Source organism: Herpailurus yagouaroundi, unplaced genomic scaffold (assembly GCF_014898765.1).
Source record: "Herpailurus yagouaroundi ecotype Mexico unplaced genomic scaffold, PumYag 165, whole genome shotgun sequence".
In the NCBI taxonomy this organism is placed as follows: domain Eukaryota; kingdom Metazoa; phylum Chordata; class Mammalia; order Carnivora; family Felidae; genus Herpailurus; species Herpailurus yagouaroundi.
The window spans coordinates 18,521,539-18,546,150 of NW_024412406.1; the positions used below are offsets into that span (position 1 = coordinate 18,521,539).

The following is a 24,612-nucleotide window of genomic DNA, read 5'->3' on the forward strand; positions in this document are numbered from 1 at the left end:
GATTTACTGAGAATCTAATAAAGTTTGTGCTCAGGCCCCTTGACTTGGACCAGCCCTTTCTAAGACCCAAGGAGGGATGCTAGCGCTGAGTTCACATGGTTATCTGTTGTTTTCTACTCTGTAATAAGATGTCTTAAAGAACCCTTCAAACAGAGACTGGTTAAGACCTACCTTTTCTCCGTTCCAGCTTCCTTCTCTTCACACTTCTCTGCATGCTATGTGCCCATTAGTGACCTGGGCATTTGGGGGATCTGCGTGAGGGGAGGAGTTGAGCTAGGCTACCTCTGTGATGAGTTATTGCTAACTTTCACGGTGTTGTAATGTAGCCATATTATATGCCATCTCACTGACAAAGGGCCTATGATTGTGTCTCATGGCACCTGGCACCAGAAGTATGTGGCTGGTGGAGGAGAAAGGATGCAAAATGTGCTGAGCCAGAAAGTAGAGGAAAATCTTCTAGTCATCACACTTGAAATTATGAGCAGGTTGTTTCACTTTTTGCTTTTAATAAACTTTATTTTAGAATAATTTTAGATTTACAGAAAAATTGCAAAGATAGTTAAGAAGTCCCTACCCCTCACCCAGTTTCCCCTAATGCTAACATTTTATATTAGCATGATGCATGTATAAAATTAAGGAGCCAACATTGGTACCTCACTATTTACTACACTCCAGGCTTTATTCAGGTTTTATTTATGTCCTTTTTCTGTTCCAGGATCCAATCCAAGATGCTACTTTGCATTCAGTCATCATACCTTCTTACTTAGACTCCTGGTCTGTGACGGTTTCTCCATTTTTCCTTGTTTTTCAGAATCTTGATATGGCTATGACAGTTTTGAGGAGTGTGGTCAGATATAGTATACAATTTACCTTGATTTGAATTGGTCTGCTGTTTTTCTCAGATTTAGACTGGGGTTATAAGGTTTGGGGGAAATACCACACGTTGAGATGCCCTTCTCATCACACCATATCTGAGGGTACATGATATTAGCATGATTTATTTCTGCTGATGTTAACTGTGATCACCTGACCAGGTTAGTATTTACTAGTTTCTCCACTGTAAAGTTGCATTTTTTACCTTCTTTCCATATTCTCTTCTTTGGAAGCAAGTCACTAAATCCTACCCACCCTGAAGGGTCATAAGAGATTAAGCTTCATCTCCTGGAGTGGAATAGCTATGTAATTTAGAGTTCTTCTCTAAGTAAGATTTATTATTTATTTATACTCAATCATTTGTTTATAAAGAGTCATGTATATTTATATTTTGTTTATATTTTATATTATGATTTTTATTTTTTGCTCAAATTGTTCCAGCTTTAGCCACTGGGAGCTCTTTTCAGTTGATTCCTGTGGTTTTTTTGGTTTTTGGTCATCTTCTGTTTTCTTGAACTATAAAAGGCTCCAAGCTGATCTTGTATTTTTCCTGCCCCAGCATTAGAGTCAGCCATTTCTCCAAGGAGCACTGGAATGATGCTTAGAAACCAAGATCTGGGCACTGGGTATACTTGTGGCTACTGGGGTGTCATTGAATCTAACCTCGCTTAGTGGACAGAGCTAGGAAATATATTACCTCCTTGTTGTTTTTGTTTGTTTTAAATTTTTTTAATGTTTATTTATGTTTGAGAGACATAAATAAAAAGGGGTAGAGAGAGGGAGACACAGAAGCCAAAGCAGGCTTCAGGCTCTGAGCTGTCAGCACAGAGCCCAACGAGGGGCTCGAACTCATGAACCATGAGATCATGGCCTGAGCCTAAGTTGGATGCTTAACTGACTGAACCACCCAGGCTCCCCACCTCCTTGTTTTTTAATTCTTTATTTACATCTCTGTGATAAGTAACCTCTAAAATGGCCCCCAGTGATCCCTGCCTCCTGATATTCACACCCTTGTGTAATCCCATCTTGATGAGGGTGGGTTTGACCTAGAGTCCTCCTTCTAATGAATAGAATACAAGATAGATAGGGTGGCAATTCCAAGATTAGGCTAAAAAAGAGTGTGGCTTCCATCTTGCTTGCTTTCTATTGGTCTTTCTTTTACTGTCTCTGAGAGAAGCCAACTGCCATATTGTGAGCTGCTTTATGGAGAGGCCTATGTGGCAAGAAACTGAGCGAGACCTCTGGCCATCAGCCAGCAAGAAACTGAGGCCCTCTTTTCATCACCCTTGAGAAACTGAATCCTGCTAATAGCCATGTGAGTGAATTTGGTAAAACATCCTTTCCCAGTTGAGCCTTGAGATGACTGGAGCCCCACTGACACCTTGACTGCAACCTCGTGAGAGACCCTGAGCTAGAGACCCTAAACTAAGCCACACTTGGATTCTGCATGCAAAGAAACTATGAGATAATAAATGATTATTGTGTTAAACTGCTAAGTTTTGAAGTGATTTGTTTGAAAGAAATAAATAATACAATTTCTATCTCAGCAAGATTGAGGGTTCTTAAATTTCACTTTAGGGCATATGTCCAGGCCCCTTCCCAGAATCTTAGATAATTATTTTGCATAGCTAAGTTCAGAAACTAATGTAGAAAGTTACAGGACAATCTATTTGGGGATTTTAGAAGAAAATGGACTTTTCTTTTTAGTGTGTCTGATCCTGGAGTTCTTTACCCAAATAAACGCCTCAGCTTCCTGGGCAAAATCCAGAATAACTTAAACTTTGTCTGGCAGATTGGTTGATTGATTGATTGATTGATTGATTGAATAGAGGAGAAAGAATCGGTGCTCTCTCTTACTCACTGTGCAGACTTGAAAAAGTCCCTCGACCTTTCTATGCCTTCAGATTCCTAGCAGATTAAAGGATTATAATGTCATTGTTTAGGCAGAGATTTATCCATTATTAAGTGTGTTTTCAGCCAGAGAAAGGTGACCAGGGCTAGTTGTGGGCCAGATTCCTTGGAGAAATTTTTTTTTTTAATTTTTTTTTCAACGTTTTTATTTATTTATTTTTGGGACAGAGAGAGACAGAGCATGAATGGGGGAGGGGCAGAGAGAGAGGGAGACACAGAATCGGAAACAGGCTCCAGGCTCCGAGCCATCAGCCCAGAGCCTGACGCGGGGCTCGAACTCCCGGACCGCGAGATCGTGACCTGGCTGAAGTCGGACGCTTAACCGACTGCGCCACCCAGGCGCCCCTCCTTGGAGAAATTTAACAAGAGGTCAGATTCCCATTTGTTCACATTGGTAGATGGTGAGACTGACTTCTCTTGTAGAAGGAATGTAGGCTTCCAAGTGAAACACACCCATCTTCCAAATATCCTCTGCCACTTATCAGCTGTGTGGCCCTGGGCAAGTTAGTCAGCCTCCCTAGGTCTCAATTTCCTGACCCTCACAGTGGGAAAGGAAAACAGTCACCTGACAGAGTGGCCCTGAGGACCAATTGTGTAAGATTTGTAAAATACGAAGGGTAATGTCTGGTTTATCACAAGGGCCCAATAAATGATACCCCTGAATGACAGTCAGCTGTGTGTGTGTGATCCAGTGACTAGTAAAGTAGGGGACAGACAAATGTCAAAATATATCCATCAGCCTATCTTATATTAGGTCTAATGACAATCCCATTTGGTGAGATAGGTTGAATAATCTGCAAGTCTTAAACAGTATCTTCCCTGAAAATCAAGACTCTCTCTGGTTCTGCATTTTCTCTAGCTCTGATTGCCTGTCTATAGAAAATAAAACACATTGAAATGTGCCTTAGAAGGTTCTGAGTTAGAATCCAGAAAAACCTAACTGGCAAAAGACCATTGGGTAGGACAGTGAAGTGCCCATGTAAGGGGCATTTTAAGACAAAGTAAGGCTGTATGTGTCATTTATTAGCTAGCTGGTCACCTTGAAGCACATTTGTAAAGAAAAGCAAGTTGTGGGGCGCCTGGGTGGCGCAGTCGGTTAAGCGTCCGACTTCAGCCAGGTCACGATCTCACGGTCCGTGAGTTCGAGCCCCGCATCAGGCTCTGGGCTGATGGCTCGGAGCCTGGAGCCTGTTTCCGATTCTGTGTCTCCCTCTCTCTCTGCCCCTCCCCCGTTCATGCTCTGTCTCTCTCTGTCCCAAAAATAAATAAACGTTGAAAGAAAAGCAAGTTGAATGCTTGTTTCTTAATATTTACCAGTTTTCAGAATAATTATCACACATCAACTATTTTGTTACCCTGAAATATAATACATACAAGAAAGGCAGGTTCAATGCTTGGTTTGATTCTCATCATTACCAGTTTTCAGAAAAATGAGTTGGTTCCTTCAAATTCTCTGAAAGTGACGAGTGATGTTTCTTTTTTTTTAATTTTTTCTAGTATCAGTAAGCACTCAAGAATTTTGCCATTACAAATTAGCTCTTATCAGATCTTTTCTGGAGAGCAGGTTTTTATACAGAGAAGTGGGACTAAATGTACATTTATGAAACATCTTCTAGACAGTGGGCTAGGTGTTCTCACACTATTTAATTGTAGATTTCTATAGCAGTAGTGGAAGGCAGGTTCTATGATCTGTTTTTTAGAGGAGATTGATGTCCTCATAGCCAGGTGATTAGTACAAAGTCATAGAGCCAGCATGTGGTCAAAGTTGATTTGTTTGACCCAAATGGTACCATGTAGCTTTTCTGAATGAGGTCCTACAGACACTGAGTCACTGGGTAAGGTTTATTGGTTACTTTACCAGTCTCTTGTCTTACTTCTTTTTTTTTTTTTTTAATTTTTTTTTTCAAACGTTTATTTATTTTTGGGACAGAGAGAGACAGAGCATGAACGGGGGAGGGGCAGAGAGAGAGGGAGACACAGAATCGGAAACAGGCTCCAGGCTCCAAGCCATCAGCCCAGAGCCTGACGCGGGGCTCGAACTCACGGACCGCGAGATCATGACCTGGCTGAAGTCGGACGCTTAACCGACTGCGCCACCCAGGCGCCCCTCTCCTGTCTTACTTCTTACAATGTATCCTCCTCAGATGTAACTGTTTGGTGACCCCACGTTTATCACTCTACTATTTGCAAAAGAAATTCCTTGAAACTACAAAATACCACCTAGATTTTTGTTGATTACATTTCATTTCATTTACATATGGTTTTACTTAATGAACATTTATCAAATTATGTATAGAACTATATTTACACACAGCCCCAGTAAAGCTAATTTATTTTTAACTTTTTTGTATGTGATGAGCACCTAGTCTCCCAGATCCTATCCCACCCATTCAGGTAATATTTGCTGAAAACTTAGAGTGTATCTTTCTCTATGTTTTCCATGCTCATAGAATAATGTATAATGGTACACATTTATATAAACGTGTAGGATATGATTTGTTATTGTTTCCAAAAATAAGATCATACTGTGTGTGTTATATATACATATGTAATTTATATATATACATATATAACATACATATACATATATATACAAATATACATATATATATACATATATATACTTCAAAGCAACTTTTATCAGTTAGCAATGTGGAAATTCCTCAATGTCTCTTTCTAATATATTTTTCATAATGGTCCATGGCCTGTAGATATACCATCATTTACTAAAACATTCCACTATTGATATGTATTCATTTGATGTTGGGATTTTTTTTTTTGGGTTTTTTTTTTTTTTTTTTTGCCTATGTGAACAATATTGCAACAAACATCTTTGTTCTTACGTCTTTATATACTGATGCTTTTTTTGTTTTAGATTCTTGAGGATTTGCTGGGTCAAAAAAATATATTATTTTTTAGAATACGTTTTGCTGGGGGGCGCCTGGGTGTCTCAGTCTATTAAGCATCTGACTTCGGCTCAGATCATGATTTCGTGGTTCCTGGGTTTGAGCCCTGCATAGGACTCTGTACTGACAGGTCAGAGCCTGGAGCCTGCTTCAGATTCTGTATTTCCCTCTCTTTGTCCCTCCCCTGCTCATGCTGTCCCTCTCTCTCTCTCTTTCAAAACTAAATAAACATTTAAAAAAATTAAAAAAAATAGATTTTGCTGGATTTTTTTTAAATTATTTTTTTTAATGTTTATTTAGTTTTGAGACAGAGAGAGAGAGAGACACAGCGTGAGTGGGGGAAGGCAGAGAGAGGGAGACACAGAATCCAAAGCAGGTTCCAGGCTCTGAGTTGTCAGCACAGAGCCTGACATGGGGCTCGAACTCTCAGACCGGGAGATCATGACCTGAGCCGAAGTCAGACGCTCAACCAACTGAGCCATCCAGGCGCCGCTAATTTCTTTCTTTTTTAACTTTTGAGTTTCTAGTCTTGTCTAACGTCTCCTCTACTTCTATATTGTTATATGTAGTCACCAAGATTTTCTTAAAGGGTTTTCAATATTTTATTTTTTATACTTGTGTTCTTAATCCATCTGGAATTTCAGTTTTTTGGTATATAATGTATATGGACACAATTTTATTTTCATTCAGATACATACAAATACATTTATAATTATTTCTCATCCTTTAAAATTTTCTATTTTGATATGTTTTAAGTCTACATATTAGTTTTATAGTATGTGTATAGAATTTATGAATAAATAATATACATATAACCAAGCTGCGTGCTCAAAACATTTTTTTAAACTGAAAGAAGTACTTGATCAATAAGTTTTGGAAACCATAACACTAGACCATAAACCTGGGGGCAGTGATTATGTTTTCTTGTATTTTTGAATCCATCGTTAAGACTGTTTCTAGCACATTGAATGTGTTCTGAAAATAGTTTTAAAATAAGTGAATGGGGTGCGTAGATGGCTCAGTTGGTTAAGTGTCTGACTCTTGGTTTTGGTTCAGGTCATAATCTTAAACGGTTTAGTGAAATAGAGCCCCACATCGTGCTCTGTGTTGACAACATGGGGCTTGCTTAGGATTCTCTCTCTTCCTCTCTCTCTGCCACTACCTGTATGTGCATATGTTCTCTCTCACTCTCAAGCACTTTAAAATAAATAAACACTTTAAAATTATTAAATAAATAAATAAAATAATTAATTAAATAATTGAATAAATGAAACTACCTTTATCTGATTCCTGGGTCTTAAGCAACACAGCTATTGAGAAACTTAACATTCCAGCTGTCCTGTGGCAAGATGCCTGAGGCTCAGAACTAGCAACAACTCATAATGGCAGATAGTATAACTTTACTGGTGTCAAGTTCATAGATTTTTAACATAGGAATATAAATTCTTAAAATCTTAAACTTCCTGGGGCTTGTAGTCCATAAGTGCTTACGAAATTGTTAATTATTTTTTGTGACTACATCCTGTTTTTAAATGCCAGTCATCCAACTCTCTGTAATGGCAGTTTGCGAAGGATTAGTCTTCTCACTACTTTAATGTCAGAGGCATGATTATATTTAACTTTAGATTTTGAACTTCTAAAAAAGACTCTATGTGATATATATTCTGACCACTGCCAAAAATCTATGTCATCAATTATTAGTTGGGAAAATCCCAATTGTCTTCTCTCTTTTTGATAAATTGATTTTAGAAAAAATAGCAGGTTTACTTTCCTGGGCTATTTCGTTGTTTTTAATAACAATACTGAACAAAATTTCATTTACTCAATCAAATGGATTATGTTTAACCTGTCTGTGCCCTTTGGACTTCCTATATTTACTTTTTTACAGCCTTTTTTCTTACTGTAAATGTATCACAATCTCCTTTTTAACTTTTCCTTTTCCCCCTCAGTTCCAGCAGTTGGTTGGTCTGGTTGATTATTTAAAATGAGGCTGGTGCTTCTACTGCTGGACATTATGCATCATTTCTCACTTGTTTTTGCTATAGGTCAAATGGTGTGAAAGGGACATTTTTCTATTCTACTTTGCTCCTGTTTTCTTGAGCTTGTTAGAAGAAAGAGGAAATTAAGAATAAGAAAAGGCAAAGTAACTTGAGAAGTAACTGGATTTTGAATTCACTTAGGAATCAAAGTATTGGAGACAATTGCGTAGAACACAGCCTGAGGTGTTTGTTTAAAGTAAGCTCTATGCTTACTTAGCCTGGGGCTTGAACTCAGGACGTGGAGATCAAGAGTAGCAGGCTCTACCCACTGAGACAGCCAGGCGCCCCAGGGAGGTGCAGAGAGAGAGAGAGGAAGACACAGAATCCCAGGCAGGTTCCAGGCTCTGAGCTGTCAGCACAGAGCCCATGAGGGTCTCCAGTCCACGAACGCTGAGCCCTGAGATCATGGCCTGAGTTGAAGTTGGAGGCTTAACCGACTGAACCACCCAGGCGCCCCGCCCGGCGACATTTATTCTTAACCACACTTGCCCTATTAGAGGCCTCTTAAATTCCTTGAGACTTTAATACATGAGCTATGTGGCAAAATCAAACTGAAAGAATCTAGATTCCTTTCAGTGAAGTTATTGCGTGCAATGGATGCATTATTCTCAGACTGGCCTATATAATTTAGATTACACTTATATTTAGAGAAATAGCTTCAAAACCCAAGATTTATACTTAAAACCGGTGCCTGTCATCGTTAAAGGTATATAAATCTTTACAATGATTAACTAAATAGAAGACAGTATTTTAAAAATACATCATGACGAATTTGAGAACGTTCTAATTAGAAGTCCCTTTCCCTTACCAAAAAAAAAAAAAAAAAAAAACCTTCAGAAAAGACGTTATTATTTAAAACAAAAAACTGTACTTTGCAGCTTTCCCGGTGTTAGGAAGACAGAGGACACTAACAAGAAATTAACGAAACGCCTAATGTGCTAATATGTTCTTACCAAAAACGCCAAGAAACTTTAAAGATTATGAATTAAGAGTCACAAAAACGAATGAAATATCATGAAAATCCTTTATTAGAACTGAAAGAATTGCCAGAACAAAAAGTTCGATTTGAATTTCCGAACGCAGGAGCAGAGAGAGATTCCCCTCAGCGCCGGAAAGCTGGAAATTGTAGTTGGGAAACCACGACGGTTTCCCGGCCGGAACCAAGGTTCTTTCCGTGCCTAAAGCTTAGCGAACGGAGAGTCGTTTGGTCCAATTCAAGTGTTCCTGGACTCTCATTGGACTCTTCCGTTCAATACTGAGTGCATTTCCCTAGGTCACCAATGAACGCTTTAGTCTAAGAAGGCCTTCACGTACTGGATGTCTTATCCTCACGTTGGAATGGTTTCAGCCAATGAGAGGGCAGGACTGACGGATGTTCCAGGGTCGTGGGGGAGAGTCCGTAGAGCCTTTCCCCGCCAGTGTCCTCGCTCTTTGGCTTCTAGAGTTAACCTGGTCGTTTGCCGTCGCTGAGGCCGGCGGCTGCGAACGGAGGGACCGTCTTTGCGCCTCCCGGGTCCCTGTGCTCCATTCGTTGGTGTGGCCCTGATGGTGCGGACGGCTCCGGACTCCTAAAGCTCTGGCGTGGTATGTAAGGATCCAGGGGCGGCAGACAAAGCGGTGGAGCCCGGAAGGCCGCGGAAAGCGGCCCCTGCACCAAGTCCGCAACTCGGCCTGGGCCGAGGCGCTCCGCTGGCCTTCTCCCGACCCAGCAGCGCGTCCCACCAAGCGCTTTATAGCGCCAGGCTCCAATGTGCCCTGTGAAAATGTTAGCTTTGTTCAGTTCCTCTCCGTCCCCCACACGTCTGATTTTTACAAACCCTGGTATTAATAGATGTCATCTTCATCTCTCCAGCTTGTTCTTTGGTAACTTTATCTTTTGTGCACCTGCATGTCTGCTGCTAAGAATGGAAGGGCATCGTTGTGTTTGTCTCCATTCAAGAGAGACCAGCATTCACATCTCTGTATTTTCCTAAGTTTTTGGGAGACCTTCGTGCAGTTTGCAGCTCCTTTCGTGATAGTGTACTGATGTGTTTGGGCAGAATATACCCCGATAGCTGGTGGAATATAAGTACCCACAAGATTAAGTTCTGTTCTTGTTTGGTAATTGCTGGTGCTCTGTTGTATCGTTTCAAGTTTTGGGTTTTTTTGTTTTGTTTTGTTTTTTGTTTTTTTTGATCCTAACCATCACTCAAGGTTATTACGAGAGGAAACTGAGGCTCAAGTGAGGTAACTAGCTTCTGAAAGAGTTAGTTAGTTGCTAATTAAGGGAAAGCCAGATAGGAACTCCATGCTTATGATATTTTTAAAAACTTGCTTAACTGAATATGGATTTAGGTTGTGGGTGTGTACCCTCTGCAGCTCATAGTTGTTAAGAGACCTAAACCATTCTTTGAATTAAATGGTAAGCTTTGGCAAAAGAAAAAATCTTTCAGGCATCTGCCTAATTATAGTCTCACGTCTATCACCTAAGTTCCCAGTTCCAGCAGGATATGCCTCATCTGGGAGCTTGCTGGAAATGTAGAATCTCAGGCCTCTCTCCATCTACTGAATCAAATTTTTTTAAACAAGATCCCTTGGGTAATCAGAGTCTTAAAGTTTGGGGAGCATGCAGTATTATCTTAGAATGATCTGTTTGTCCAAATTGAACTAAACAAAAGAGGGAAAAAAAGGTATGTATTGTATCCATTTGTGTTCTTTTTTTTATATATATATACATACGTATATATATATTAACATTTATTTATTTTTGGAGAGACAGAGTATGAGCGGTAGAGGGGCAGAGAGAGGGAGTCACAGAATCTGAATCAGGCTCCAGGCTCTGCGCTGTCAGCATAGAGCTGGATACGGGGCTCCAACTCAGAACTGCGAGATCACGACCTGAGCTGAAGTCGGATGCTTAACCGACTGAGCCATCCGGGCACCCCATCCATTTGTATTTTAATGGACTAGGGAAAAGTTCCACATTTTTCTCATTTACTAGTGAGACTTTGATTTTTCTTTATGTCTGTGTTGTCAAGTTTAGCTTACTTAGAAAAGAATGTTTAAAAATCAATTAAAAACTAACTTGTAAGGTGTCAGGTACTAGTCTAAAAAATGAAATGAGACAAGAAAGATGTTAAATACTACTGCTAATACAGTCTCAAGAACTTTCTGTTTACTCACACATCATCAGTACACAAATTCCCCACCATAATTCCCCCCCACAATTTTGTTCCTTTGATCAGGAACTTTTCGGTCATTTTCTTTGGAAGGAGCCTGTAGGTTGGCTACTGCTAGTAGTTTTTTTAGTTTATTCATTTGGTTATCTGGCAATAAAACTGAAACATAGTCCCCAAATCACTTTCAGGGATTACTGTATGTTGCACAGGAATTAAAGTATGTAGAATTTTAATGTTTAAGGTTTCATTCAGATGCCTCTAGCCATATTAAAAAGACGTGTACTTATCAAGCACTGTAAAGTGTTAATTGCTTTTATTTGTACCAGGAATCACCTGGAATGATGCTTTGGGCCCTGCCTCCAAGGATTCCTGGTGAGGGCTGGGTATGGGCCTTGGAATCTGCATTTTAATGATAATCTCAGTTTATTCTGATGTAGGCTATCCGGGTCCACATTTCTTGGCATTGGTATTTTAAATGAAAAATGCAACTAGAGAGCAAGCTTATTTTCTTTTGAACTTAATGTGGTACTCTTTGTAGAAGAAAGGAAGAGAATTTTTAACTTACATTATGGGTCATAGGTTGCTATAAAATTGTTCAGATCAGTATATTTAAAAGGTTATTTAAAAATTATTTGAGATCTGCCAAATTTGGGAATAAGAGAGGGTAGGATAGAATGAATACCAAAATATTTTAAAAACACTTTAAAAAACACTTTCCAGCCTATGAAGGCTAACATTTTTATCAAACAGCCTGTTTGAAAATGATACAATTGATATAGAAAAACTAAATGTGTCTAATACATGAATTGGGGTTAAAGTTCTTTTTTTTTTTTTTTTAATTTTTTTTTTTCAAACGTTTATTTATTTTTGGGACAGAGAGAGACAGAGCATGAACGGGGGAGGGCAGAGAGAGAGGGAGACACAGAATCGGAAACAGGCTCCAGGCTCTGAGCCATCAGCCCAGAACCTGACGCGGGGCTCGAACTCCCGGACCGCGAGATCGTGACCTGGCTGAAGTCGGACGCTTAACCGACTGCGCCACCCAGGCGCCCCTAAAGTTCTAACTTTTACTTATCTGTTTCCATTTTCTTAGCTGTTCATAGCTATCTTGCAAAAGCTGCTATGTGAATTCTGCAATACACAAAAATATTGATCATTTAGCAGGATTCAGGCAATTCTCAGAGTAACTTGATATTGGCAATATTAAATAAGGAAAGAAAAATGAACTTTAACCCTGAGGAGTTCTCTCTTGAAGTTTTATAAAAACCCTTCTAAGTTGGGGGAGAAATCATAGCTCTGTCTACCTTTCTTCCCTTCAGTTAAGTGCCATAGGAAATGCAGTGCTTGACTACAATTTCTGCCTCTGTTATGTCTGGATTTTTGGCGCCTTGTGGTATTCCTGATCCTTTCCTTGGCTGATCCTGTTTTGAGCCCTCTCCTGGTCTGTGGGCTTTGAAGATTGAAAGTTTTAAATGTTTTGACTTTTATTCATCTCTAAGGAATAGGAAAGGCCATAACTTTTTCAGAATCATTCCCACTAAATAGTTAACTAATGCCTTTTTTTTTTTTTTTTAATGTTTATTTTTGAGAGAGAGAGACAGAGACAGAAAGCAAGTAGTGGAAGAGCAGAGAGAAAGGGGTCACAGAATCTGAAGCAGGCTCCAGGCTCTGAACTGTCAGCACAGAGCCCGATACGGGGCTTGAACCCAGGAACTGTGAAATCATGACCTGAGCGGAAGTCATCTGCTTAACCGACTGAGACACCCAGGCACCCCTCAAACAACTTCTTAAATAAGAATGGAGCTCTCCCGTTCTAAGGTCCTGCAAAGGGACCTCATCCAGAGTATTTGGTTCTTAAATGGGATTGGCTCTTAGGCCTTTCAGCCAGTAATTGGTTCGTCAGGTTCCAGTTTTGGATAAGATTCATGCTGGTAACAGCACATAAAGCTCAATGGTAAGCTGGTTTGTAAACAGGGATATTCAGGATGCCAATCTCTATAGAGCCACCTAAGAGGCAACATGCCCCCAAACGTGTTAGTCTTATCTGTGTGTTCAGTCTGTTGCTTTTTTTCTGAATCCTTTTTTTAATTGCCATAGTAACAATAATATTTTCATTTTTTGAAAATAACCTGCCAAATACTATTTTGCTAAAGCCCTATTTTCTCTGAGTCCTTTAATTTTGCATTTGCTTGCATACTTAAAAAATTTAATGTATATTTAATGATTTCTTTTTGCCATGTGGTATGAATTAACTTGCTTAGCAGTGGTTTTAAATTGCTCAGAAGTCATTCCAACACCATTTATTGAGTAATCTTACTATTTTTGATGGATTTTTTTGGCTCCATGTAACTTAAAACTGTTACTTATTGAGCATTTACAGTGCCAGGCACCAGTCTAAACCCTTTTCTGTGTATTATTTTATTTAGATAGTACACCATTTGGTAGCTTCTATGATTAGCCCTATTTTATAGATGAAGAAACTGAGATAGAGTAAAGGATTTGCCAGAAATCACGTTTACCAAGTAGTGGAGCCTTGGTCTGACTCTCTGAGAGCCCACTTTCTTATACTGAATGTGTATAAGTAGCTTTCCTGGGAGAAGTATCTCTCTACTGCTCTGTGCCCCTCCCCCCCCCCCACTTATTGTTTATAGCTTTGTATATTTCAACATAGGGTAAGGCTAATTCTGCCTTATTACCTTCCCCGGCCCCCCCCCCCCCAAATAATCTTTAATAGCCTTTTTGGAATTAGAGAAAAATTTTATCCCTCCTCTCCCGCTCTACTTGTTACTGTTTTTGAAATTGGAATTAAACATACTGATTGGGACGTATGGGTGGCTCAGTTGGTTAAGCATCTGACTTCAGCTCAGGTCACAATCTTGTGATTCATGGGTTCAAGCCCCCCATTGGGCTTTCTGCTGTCTGCCTCTCCCCTGCTTTAGCTCTCCCTCTCAAAAATAGATATTAAAAAAATAAATAAACATACTGATTGATTTGTGGAAAGTATTTACACCTTTATATTCTTACTGATAAGGAATATACTGTGTAACTTGCTTAATGGAAGTTGTTATTTTTAACTTTCTGCATATATGACTATTATTTCTTGATTTTTTTTCTTTGACTTTTGTACGTTTAGCATGTTATATTTTCTAAAATACTCTGTTTATTTTTGTGGGAAAAAGTTTTTGAATTTAAAAGAACTGTATGGAAAGTGGAAAGACTTGATTAGTTTAGGAGATAAGATTTTAGCCCACTTCTGTACTTTTGTCACCTGGGGCAAATTGTTTAACTTCTCTGTGACTGTTTCCTTATCTGTCAAGTGAAGTACCTCAATTTCTGTGTCATTCTTCCAAATATGGCACAGGTGTGCTTAGATTCAGTTCAGCTTCACCATGATCTCCCCAACTCCTTGGGCCTCAGACACAGGGTGAGGCTTTTTTGTTCACAGCTTTCTTTGACTCCTTTTTCCTAGGGGATTTTATCTTTTGTAAATCCGGTATGCTGGGTTTTGTTCATAGATAAATAAGAAAAAAAGCTTTCAGCTAGCCACCTTTCCCTGAGGCACTTGTTTTAGGCTCCAGAAATGTTCTAGAGGAAAATAGCACTAGCAGTGGTATGATTGGAGAAGTATAGTGAAGGTCATGAGCTTGAACTGTAAAGATCTTGTTTATTGTGACTTTAGTGTTAAAATATGTATTGCTAAACGGAATTTATTGGAATATTGAAGATGACATATGTTCTTTAAACATTGTGCACACATAAATTATTTGATTTTTTTTTTTTTTTAGTTAGCTTCTTATGTTCATTTTACTTAAACTGTGGGATTGCCAATTCTCAAGTTTTTGTGTGATTTAGATTCATCTGTTTCTTTCTAAGGGTGTTGTAATCTTGATTATTTAACAAATGCCATAATATACCTCAGCAGCCTTGAGCTAATTTTGCAAACCATTTCTACAGAATTTAAGAAGATTTTGTTCATGTGTATGGCATAGAAGATGAATTCTTCCTCCTCCACCATGAATGAAGAACCTGATGCTCTCTCGGTAGTTAACCAGCTACGGGATCTAGCAGCAGATCCATTAAATAGAAGAGCCATTGTTCAGGATCAGGGATGTCTGCCTGGCCTTATTTTATTTATGGACCATCCCAACCCCCCTGTTGTCCACTCGGCTTTGCTGGTAAGTTGCCTGTAGTAATTTCAGTCTTGGTGTTACAATTTTGCAATTCAGGAGAACTTGAAAATGTTAGATGATGTGGTAAAAAAATTAAAATTGACTATAGAGCAAATAGTAAGTCTGTATTTCTATATATGCAAACATATATGTACCTTTGACACAAATGGTAGCATATTATATGCATGAAATGTTCTGCAACTTCCTTTTTTCACTTAAGAAATCTTGAGGATTATATCAGTATGGATAGACACATGAAGAGGAAACTTACGGTTTGGGTTTTTTTTTGGTAATACCTTTATTAAGGTCTGAATCACTTGCCATACAAGTCACTTATTTAAAGTGTACCATTCATTGGTTTTTAATGTATTCACAGAGTTGCACAGCCATTACTACAGTCCCGTTTTACAACATTTTCATCACCTCAGAAAGAAACTCATCTACCTATTGCTCCCCGCCCCCTTTCCTAAGTAGCCACTGTATATATATCTGCCTATTTGGGCAAAAATGCCTATATATTTTTTACATAAATAGAATCATAGAATATGTGGGTTTTGTGACTGGCTTCTTTCACTGTTCCCAAGGTTCATCTACATTGTAGCATATAATAGTACTGGCCAAGTAATACTCCATTGTAGGGGAATGCCACATTCTCCTTATCTGCTTCTCAGTCGATGGACATAGCACTTATTTTAGCATAAGATGGGAGGGAAAGGTAAGGAAAGGGGAAGACCAGAGAAAAACATATAGGATCATGGCTAATAGTGTAGAAGGAACTACTGTGTTATGAGAAATGCAGGAGCTAGAGAAGTGTGAAAGAACATTGCAATCAGGCAAGTCCAGAATGTGATCATTTCTCGAGGACAGATATTCTGGTTGTGTGAACAGTAAATGGCATTAAAAAGAAAGGCAGTTGGCTGGAGGAGAGGAATAGTGGTAACTGTTAAAGATTAAAAGTGATTTAGCCTGGGTGGCTAGTCAGTTAAATGTCCAACTCTTGGTTTCGGCTCAGGTCACGATCTCACTATTTGTGGGATGGAGCCACGCTTAGGATTCTCTCTCTCCTCTCTGCTCCTCCCCCACTCATGCTCTCTCTTTCTCTCTCAAAATAAATAAATAAACAAACGTGTTTTTTTTAAGTGATTGAAGAGACAGATCAGCCAAGGGTAATATGTGGACCTGATTTTTAGATTCTGATTTGAACAAATCAACCATAAACATATGACAGTGCGGAGCCGACTCGGGATTCTGTATCTCTCTCTCTCTCCCTCCCCTGCTTGCTCTCTCTCTCAAAATAAATATAAACTTAAAAAATTTTTTTAAAAAATCATAACAAAAATGCTTAAAAAAGATTATTGTAAAATAAATCTTAAACTCCTTGCCCTCCTCCCCTTTTTTTCTGAGAGGGAGATAGAGAGTGAGCAGGGGAGGAGCAGAGAGAGAGGGAGACGCATCCCAGGCAGGACCACGCTGTCAGTGCAGAGCCCAACGTGGGGCTGGAACTCACCAACTGTGAGATCATGACCTGAGCTGAAACCAAGAGTCAGATGCTTAACCGATTGAGCCCCCCAGGTGCCCCACAAACTCCTTGCCCTTTACCTAGAGACCCATTTAGTCTAATTTCACAAGTTTGTACAGAGCAATAATATATGCATTTTCCCTTTCAAAAATCAAATTTCATAATACAGATTTTCTGTTTTACCTTCATAGAGTGAAGTTTAATAGGCAAAACAGACATTGACAAGTGAACATTAGTAACAAATGGGAAAATTTGCATGGTCCCTAGATTGGTTTTATTTCAATATGAATAGCAATAAGGATAAGAGAGAGCAATAAGGATAAGACCAACACCAGATAGGTCTTGGGATAGGTCTCCAGATAGGGACTTGGGGTAGAAAGAAGGAAGAAGTGTGTTTTTTTGTTTTGTTTTTTTTTTTTTTTGGTGGACTAGACTTGGACCTATTTAAATTTGGAAGGCTAGGGGCTAAAAAAGAAGGAGGCCAGGGGCTGCCAGAGTGGAAGCGGTTTGAAGAGGAGGCCCTGAGAGTTGCTACAGAAAATGGGACAGGTTGCTGACTGAGGAGAAAGGTGGGATTGTTCAGCAGTTTTGAGGGCCTGACTAGTTTGGTGACACTGGATTGGTAAGATGCTTACAGCTCACAAAATCCCTTTTTCACCTCCTTCAGGCCACTACAGGTCCTGAGAGCCAAAGAGTCAGATTTGTTCAGGGTTGATTCTTGGCCAGGTAAGTTACACAGAAGGCTAGCAAAGGGAGTTTAGGATTTTGGCCAGAGAGTGGTTGAAATGATAGACTGTAGATGCCAGGGTGAACAGGAAGGGAAGTCAAGTCATGGAGGGACAGAGCTAGAGACAAAGTAGGAGGGGGGATACATGGGTGCAAGTTCCCACTGAAGTTGAAGAGCAGGTGTGGTGTTTTTTAAATTTTATCTTCACTATTGGCTTATTAGCTATACTCTATGATTTCATATGATTTCATATGATTTCTAATAAGACTGCTATGATTCTTATCTTTGTTCCTCTCTACATAATTCTTTTTTCTGGCTTTTTTTGGTGACTTTATTACTGTTTTTCAGTAAATGATTATGATGTGCTTGATATGGATGGTCTCCTTTGTGTCTTGGTTTTGTTCTTGTGGGATTTGTTGAGTTGCTTGGTTGGGTCTGTGGTTTTATAGTTTTTATTAATTTGGGGAAATTGTCATGCATTATAATTTCAGGGTTTTTTTAATGCCTCCTCACTCCTCTTCTGGGACTCCAGTTACATGTATGTTAGGTACTTCATGTTGTCCTACGGGTCATTGTTGCGCTGCTCTCTTTTTTTTTTTTTTTTTCCCCTTTTAAGTCTTTTCCCTCTCTGTGCTTCATTTTGGATAGTTTATATCACTGTATTTTAAGTGCACTGATCTTTTTTTCTGTAGTGTCTAATCTCTTAACCCATTCAGGGTTGTCTTCATTTCAGGTATTATGTTTTTGTCCTCTAGAAGTTACATTTGGGGATTTTTAATATCTTCCATTTCTTTCCTCATCACGCTCATGTTTTCCTACTCATCCTTGAGCATATGGAGCATATTTACAATAGCTCTCTTAATGCCCTTATTTTCTAATTCCATCTCTGTCACATCTAGGTCTCTTTCTATTGATTTTTCCCCCCATCCTGGTCAGATCCCTCTTCTCTCCTATTCTGTTCTGCAAATTCTAGCCACCTGGGGTGTTTTCTGACACCAGCCAATTCTATTTCCGTGCGGACACCAGCTCGGTGTCCAGCAATTCAATTCAGTTCAATTCAATTCTGAAACTACCCAGCTGGAGTTAAATGTCAAACTCCCTCAATTTAAGGCTCACCCCCACGCAACTACATTCACTTCAAAGGCCAGTTGCCAGTATCAGGTCACCTGCATTTCTGACTGAACAGCTATAAATTAGGTGTTCCAGTGTCCCCCTCCTCGGGTTTGATAATTTACTAGAATGGCTCCAGAGCTCCGGAAGCCACTTGGCTTACATTTAACAGCTTATTGTAAAGGGTACAAATGAACAGGTACATGGGGCAAAGGTCTGGAAGGGTCCTGAGGGCGGTAACGTTTGTCCCTGTGGAGTTGGGATGTTCCTTGCTGACGGTTGTATTCACCAATTCAGAAATTCTGAATCTCCTTGTTCAAGAGTTAAAAAAAAAAATTTTTTTTAAGTTTACTTATTTTGAGAGAGAGTGTGTGAGCAGGGGAGGGGCAGAGAGAGGGGGCGAATCTCAGGCAGGCACTATGCTATCAGCACAGACCCTATGCAGGGCTGAAACTCATGAAACTGACATCATGACCTGAGCAGAAAAATCAGGAGTCAAACGCTCAACCAACTGAGCCACTCAGGTGCCCCAGTTCAATAGTTTTTATAGAGCTTAATCTTCAGCACCTTCCTACTCCCAGTCAGTGGGTGGGGCTGAAAGTTCCCAGCCTCTAATCTCTTGGTCTTACTAGTGACCAGACCCGTTCTGAGGCTATCTTGGGGCCTCAGCCTACCTCACTTCTTTTACATAAACCCAGGTGTGATCAAAAGGGCTGCTTTAGGAGTAACAAAAGAAACTGCTATCGCTCAGAAAATTCCAGGGGTTTTAGGAGCTCTGCACCAGGGACAGGACAAAGACCAAATATTGATTGTTATTATGCTGCACCATCCTAACCTCCCCGCCTCTGATATCTGCATCCTTAACCCAGCAAGACCCCTGGGCTCCATTTGGGTTTCCCCTCCCTGTCTAGTCTGAAAACTGCCTCCAAAGCAGTAAGGTGGGGCACTTACTGGGCCCCCCTCGTATTTCTCTTCTCTCAGGGGTTACAGTCCTATGCCACCTCTTGTTCAGTGTGTTTAATATATGTTGTCCTATTGGCTTTTTGTGGATGGAGGTCAGTTCCCATGGCAGTTAATCCTTTATAGACTGAAGTGAATGTCAAGGTTGGGAGGAGTTGCAGAAAGAATAGATTTCGTAGATAGTACCATTTTCAGTAATCACCAGGCACTTGGGAAATGTAGTACAGAGGACCAGTAGCAAATGTGAAGGTCAGCAGGCTGAGATGGCAGAGTTGTGGATGGTGTAGTTCACAGATCACAGATGTATTCTTAAAAATCTGCTACCAAAGTATTTGGTAAGTGATGAGAGATTAGGAGGTCTGTAGAACAGCTAAATGAAATCCTTAAGAGAATCAGCATGTGAAATACTTGAAAACTATACTTTTTTTTTTTTTTAACGTTTATTTATTATTGAGAGACAGAGAGAGAGTGAGAGCAGGGGAGGGACAGAGAGAGAGGGAGACACAGAATCTGAAGCAGGCTCCAGGCTCTGTGCTGATTGCTCGGAGCTATCAGCACAGAGCCCGACATGGGGCTTGAACTCACAAACCGCGAGATCATGACCTAAGCCGAAGTTGGACGCTTAACCAACTGAGCCACCCAGGTGCCCCCAAAATATACTTTACATTTTAAGAGAAAAGCACCCTAGAAAAGTAAAATTTGACAAAGTAGAAATCTGTAAATTCATCTTTTGTTTTTCAATAAAAAAGGACACTTTAAAGGTGAATTGTAAAATTAAAAACAGTTCATTCTGTAAAGGTATTTTTATGTTTTGTCTCGCTCAGCAGTTTATTTTAATTAATATGTAAAAAGTATCTAGGGGGAAATGGTAGCTATTGAGACTACTCCCTAAAATTAATAAATGGAATGTGGTTTCATATATCTCTGTCAAGATGAAGTGGTGAATGGGCGCCTGGGTGGCGCAGTCGGTTAAGCGTCCGACTTCAGCCAGGTCACGATCTCGCGGTCTGTGAGTTCGAGCCCCGCGTCGGGCTCTGGGCTGATGGCTCAGAGCCTGGAGCCTGTTTCCGATTCTGTGTCTCCCTCTCTCTCTGCCCCTCCTCCGTTCATGCTCTGTCTCTCTCTGTCCCAAAAATAAATAAACGTTGGAAAAAAAAAATGTTTTTTTTAAGATGAAGTGGTGAAAATAAAGCCAGGACAACCTAATTTTGACCTTACAGATAAGTTAGGGACCATTATTTCAAAGAGCAGATTCAGATACTTTAGCTAAAAGGATTATTTCTTCCCTAGGGGTCTGCTGTGATTATCGCATTTAAAGAAGAGTTTCTAAATACTTCAAAACCAATTGATTCTAAAAACAAAAACTTATTTTTCATCTTTTTCCTCTTGCAGTAAGTTAGTAATGAGCTTAGTTTTGAATAGTCTGGAGTTGTAAATTAACCTGTCACTGTTTTTGCTGTAGGCTCTTCGGTACTTGGCAGAATGCCGAGCTAACAGAGAGAAGATGAAAGGAGAACTGGGGATGATGTTAAGCTTGCAAAATGTTATACAGAAGTAAGTACAATAGATGGTGTCTCCTAAGGCAGTGGAAAAATGGATCTTCCTGTTAAATGTATGTTGTAATATACAGTGAAATGTAATACATCATTTCACTGAAATTTTTATTCTAATATGAAGGCATACTTTTATGGGTTTTATGTCTAGGAGTGTTCTGATTGTCAGTCTTCTGATTATTCTTAAACATAGATATTAATAGTATTTATGAAAATGCTCAAATTTTATTTAAAATGTTGATAAACATGGTTCTTATGAATCATATTTTTAAAAAGAGAAAATCCTACCTTTAAGTTTTGTGAGGTATATGTAAACAGAGCAACATAGGTTACTAATCACATTTGAAAGTAAGCAGTATTATAGTACCTTACAAAGTTCTTTTATTACTTCATCCCTGTCTTACTCAAAAGAACCATCAGGAATAGACAAAGGTGTGTGTGTGTATGTGTATATATATATATATACATAAAGTATATATGTATATATATGTATGTATATATATGTATATGTGTGTATATATATGCATATATATATATACATATAAGGGAATATTACTCAGCCATCAAAAAGAATGAAATCGTGCCATTTGCAACAGCTAAATGAAGCTAAAATATATAAGTGAAATAAGTCAATCAAGAAAGACAGATACCATATGATTTCGCTCATGTGGGAAGGTGGGGAAAAACGGGGGAGGGTAACAAACCATAAGAGACTTAACTATAGAGAACAAACAGGGTTGATGGAGGCAGGTGGGTGCGGGATATGCTAGAAGGGTGATGGGTATTAAGGAGGGCACTTGTTGTGATGAGCCCTGGGTGTTGTATGTAAGTGATGAATCACTAAATTCTACTCCTGAAAACAATACTGTATGTTAACTAAAATTTAAATTAAAAAAAAAAAAAAAACTTCATCAGTATCATGGCAAAAAAGGGCTTTTGATAAGATTTTCTGAGCATCATTAAGACATTTCTCAGAGACTTAGAGGTATTTAATTTGAACTTTAGCAAATGGGTGGTTTTAATTGCACCTTTCAGCTTACTATGGTTTTCACATCCATTATCTTTTTATGTTACTTAAAACTTTTTGAGATAGATTTGGCAGATAACAATTTCATGGGTGAGGAAGATACAAAAAGTCCATGTTACTTGTCTGTAGTCCTTCAGCTCTCTTGCCCCTGGGAGTGTCTGGTTTTGTTCCTTTGTTCCTTTCTTAGTCTTTGTTGATTTCCTGTTAGAAGACTAGGAACTGAAGATTAAGTGTTTTGATATTTCCACTTTGAAAGCAAAAAAGCTATGCTTCTGAGGCCTAATCTTAGTTTACTTTGTATTTTGATCCTCTACTAGACATGACTGCCTTTAAAACTATGAAGGGTAACCATTTAATTTATCTGATTTAAAGTGAGTAATCACCAACACAACTGTCTTCTATTGGCATTCCATTTCCTGCCATGCAGTACTGAGAAATAAAGTGTCCCAGTACAAGGTATACAGATGAGGTATTTTACAACAATACAGGAGTTGTTACTCTTTAAATCCTTGCTCCCCACCCACCTGCCCAACTGCATCTTTTTTTCATAGTTCTGTTAAAATTTTTCTATTTATTTTAAAAGGCTTTGGGTGCCATTTCAGAGTCTGTATTCACCTTTAGTTTCTTGCAAGGTCTGATGCAGCTCCCCACATCAGTCTCAGTCACAGCTAGCTTCTGAGCTACAAGGGTGGGATATGAAGTCTCCATTTACAACCTTCCACCTCACCTTGAAAGAATTCATTAGTTGTAAGTGTCCTGTTCACATCACAGTTCTAGTGCAAACCTAATCTCACATTGCGTCTTTGACACATCTGATGGTTTAGCTTATGCATAGATTCACCATGGAAACCCCCACAGCATTCTAGGGCATAAAAGGGTCAAGAATAATAAATATCCACTGTAAGTGACCACAAGAAAGAAATCTTGGAGTTTCTTTGGCTTGAGTGCTCACAAAAGTTCTTCTGTAATTCCCAAATGCTAAATGGTTAAATTATATCAGTGAAGAATCATCGAAACTGACTTCCAAGGCAGTGTGCTTTTTTTCTTGGTGTTCTTAGCTTCTGGATAGATTTTATTTTATTAATCTTATTTTTCAGAAATCTCTAAAATATTTGTTCTTATGGGGTCAGCTGCCTGATAGGATAGTTCTGTGGTGCCTTGATCTTTGATAATGACCAGATAGAGGCTGAAGTTTTTTTCTTGTTTTTATTGAAGTGATCAGTTAGGAATAAGTAATAGAAAGTATTAACTGTATCAATTGTGTTAATTATCTCTATGATTTGAGGTCAATTCCACCAGCAAAAATCTGGATTCTAGTTCTTACTTGAGACAAAGAATCTCTTTGACCCTAAGTTTCCTTATCTAAAGCCTATAGTAACACCTGCAAAGTGATTGAGGATCTAATGGATAATATATGTAGAAATGTTTTGTGTATCCTAAAAAGTTGTATAAAATGTTTCATTATTGTTTCTAGTATGCTTCGATGCCATATAGGTAACAATTTTGTTTTAAATGTTTACTTTTGAGAGAGAGAGGGAGAGCAGGAGCCAAGCAGGAGAGGGGCGGAGAGAGAGACGGGAACAGAGAATGCGAAGCAGGCTCCCTGCTGTCAGCATCGAGCCCAATGGAGGGCTTGAACTCTTGAACCACAAGATCATGACCTGAGCCAGTCAGACACTCAACTGACTGAGTCACCCAGGCACCCCCATATAAATTAACTATTTTTACTGGCATATTAGCTCTTTTGGAAACAGTCAAAGATTTAAGCATAGCATGGATGCTTCTGTAGTGCAGTTTTATTCATATGGTGAACTTAAGATTGTGTTGTCCTTTAACAGGTATAGTTATTGAAGTTGAAAATTTATGTGGTAAAAATTATTTAAATGTAAGAAATTCCATGAAAAAAAACTAATGTTAATATGTTAAAATGTACTTTAAATCTGAACTTTAAAGATTTAGAGCAAATTTTAGAGGTTGCATAGATTAAACCTGTAAAACAATTTTTTTTGATTGGCTAATGTTCTGGTAGATATGTGTATATGTGTGTGTGTGTATATGTGAGAGAGACGTTTAAAAAATAGTAGGGAGACTACTTATATTTTTGTAAGAGAAGTGGTGTGTCCATTCAGGTCATTATCTTGGCTTATCATCTGGAAAAGAGATCTTGAAATGGAGTTAGAAATGGAAGAGATTTGTTGTGGGGTAAGGCCTATAAAGATAGAGGAGGATGAAGCAGGATTAGACTCCAGTCTTTAGACTTCAGTGCGGATCTGTCATCTGTAAAAGGATAATGGAGAGGAAACCAAGTGAGGCAAGGAGAGTCTCAGATTGCAGTGCAGATCTGATAGTCAACTCAAAGGGGAGCTCACAGCAAGGATTGCCCTGTGAATGAGACTTGCACTGGGCAGAAATGGCCACCTAGTGTCCCCACTGCTCAGTCATTGGCTGGGGCCTGCCTGTGAAGAGCCAGGCCTTGGTATAAAAGCTTGAATGGTGTGATGGATCTCAAAGCAATGACAGCTGCTACTCCACTTTCTGCACCCAAAGGGCAAGCAAGCTTCTTTTCTTTTCTTTTCTTTTCTTTTCTTTTTTCTTTTCTTTTCTCTTTTCTTTTCTTTTCTTTTCTTTTCTTTTCTTTTCTTTTCTTTTCTTTTCTTTTC

The 24,612-nt window shown here is 39.1% G+C and overlaps 1 protein-coding gene across 1 annotated transcript in view; it reads left to right on the plus strand.

The window, feature by feature from the left end:
* Positions 1-9,112: 9,112 nt before the first annotated feature.
* Positions 9,113-24,612, plus strand: part of ARMC1 (armadillo repeat containing 1) — a 44,315-nt gene continuing 28,815 nt past the window's right edge. The window contains exons 1-3 of the mRNA XM_040487705.1: positions 9,113-9,313; positions 14,842-15,062; positions 20,835-20,926. Coding sequence (XP_040343639.1) covers positions 14,880-15,062; positions 20,835-20,926 — 275 coding nt within the window. The 5' untranslated portion in view covers positions 9,113-9,313; positions 14,842-14,879. The remainder of the gene's footprint in view (positions 9,314-14,841; positions 15,063-20,834; positions 20,927-24,612) is intronic.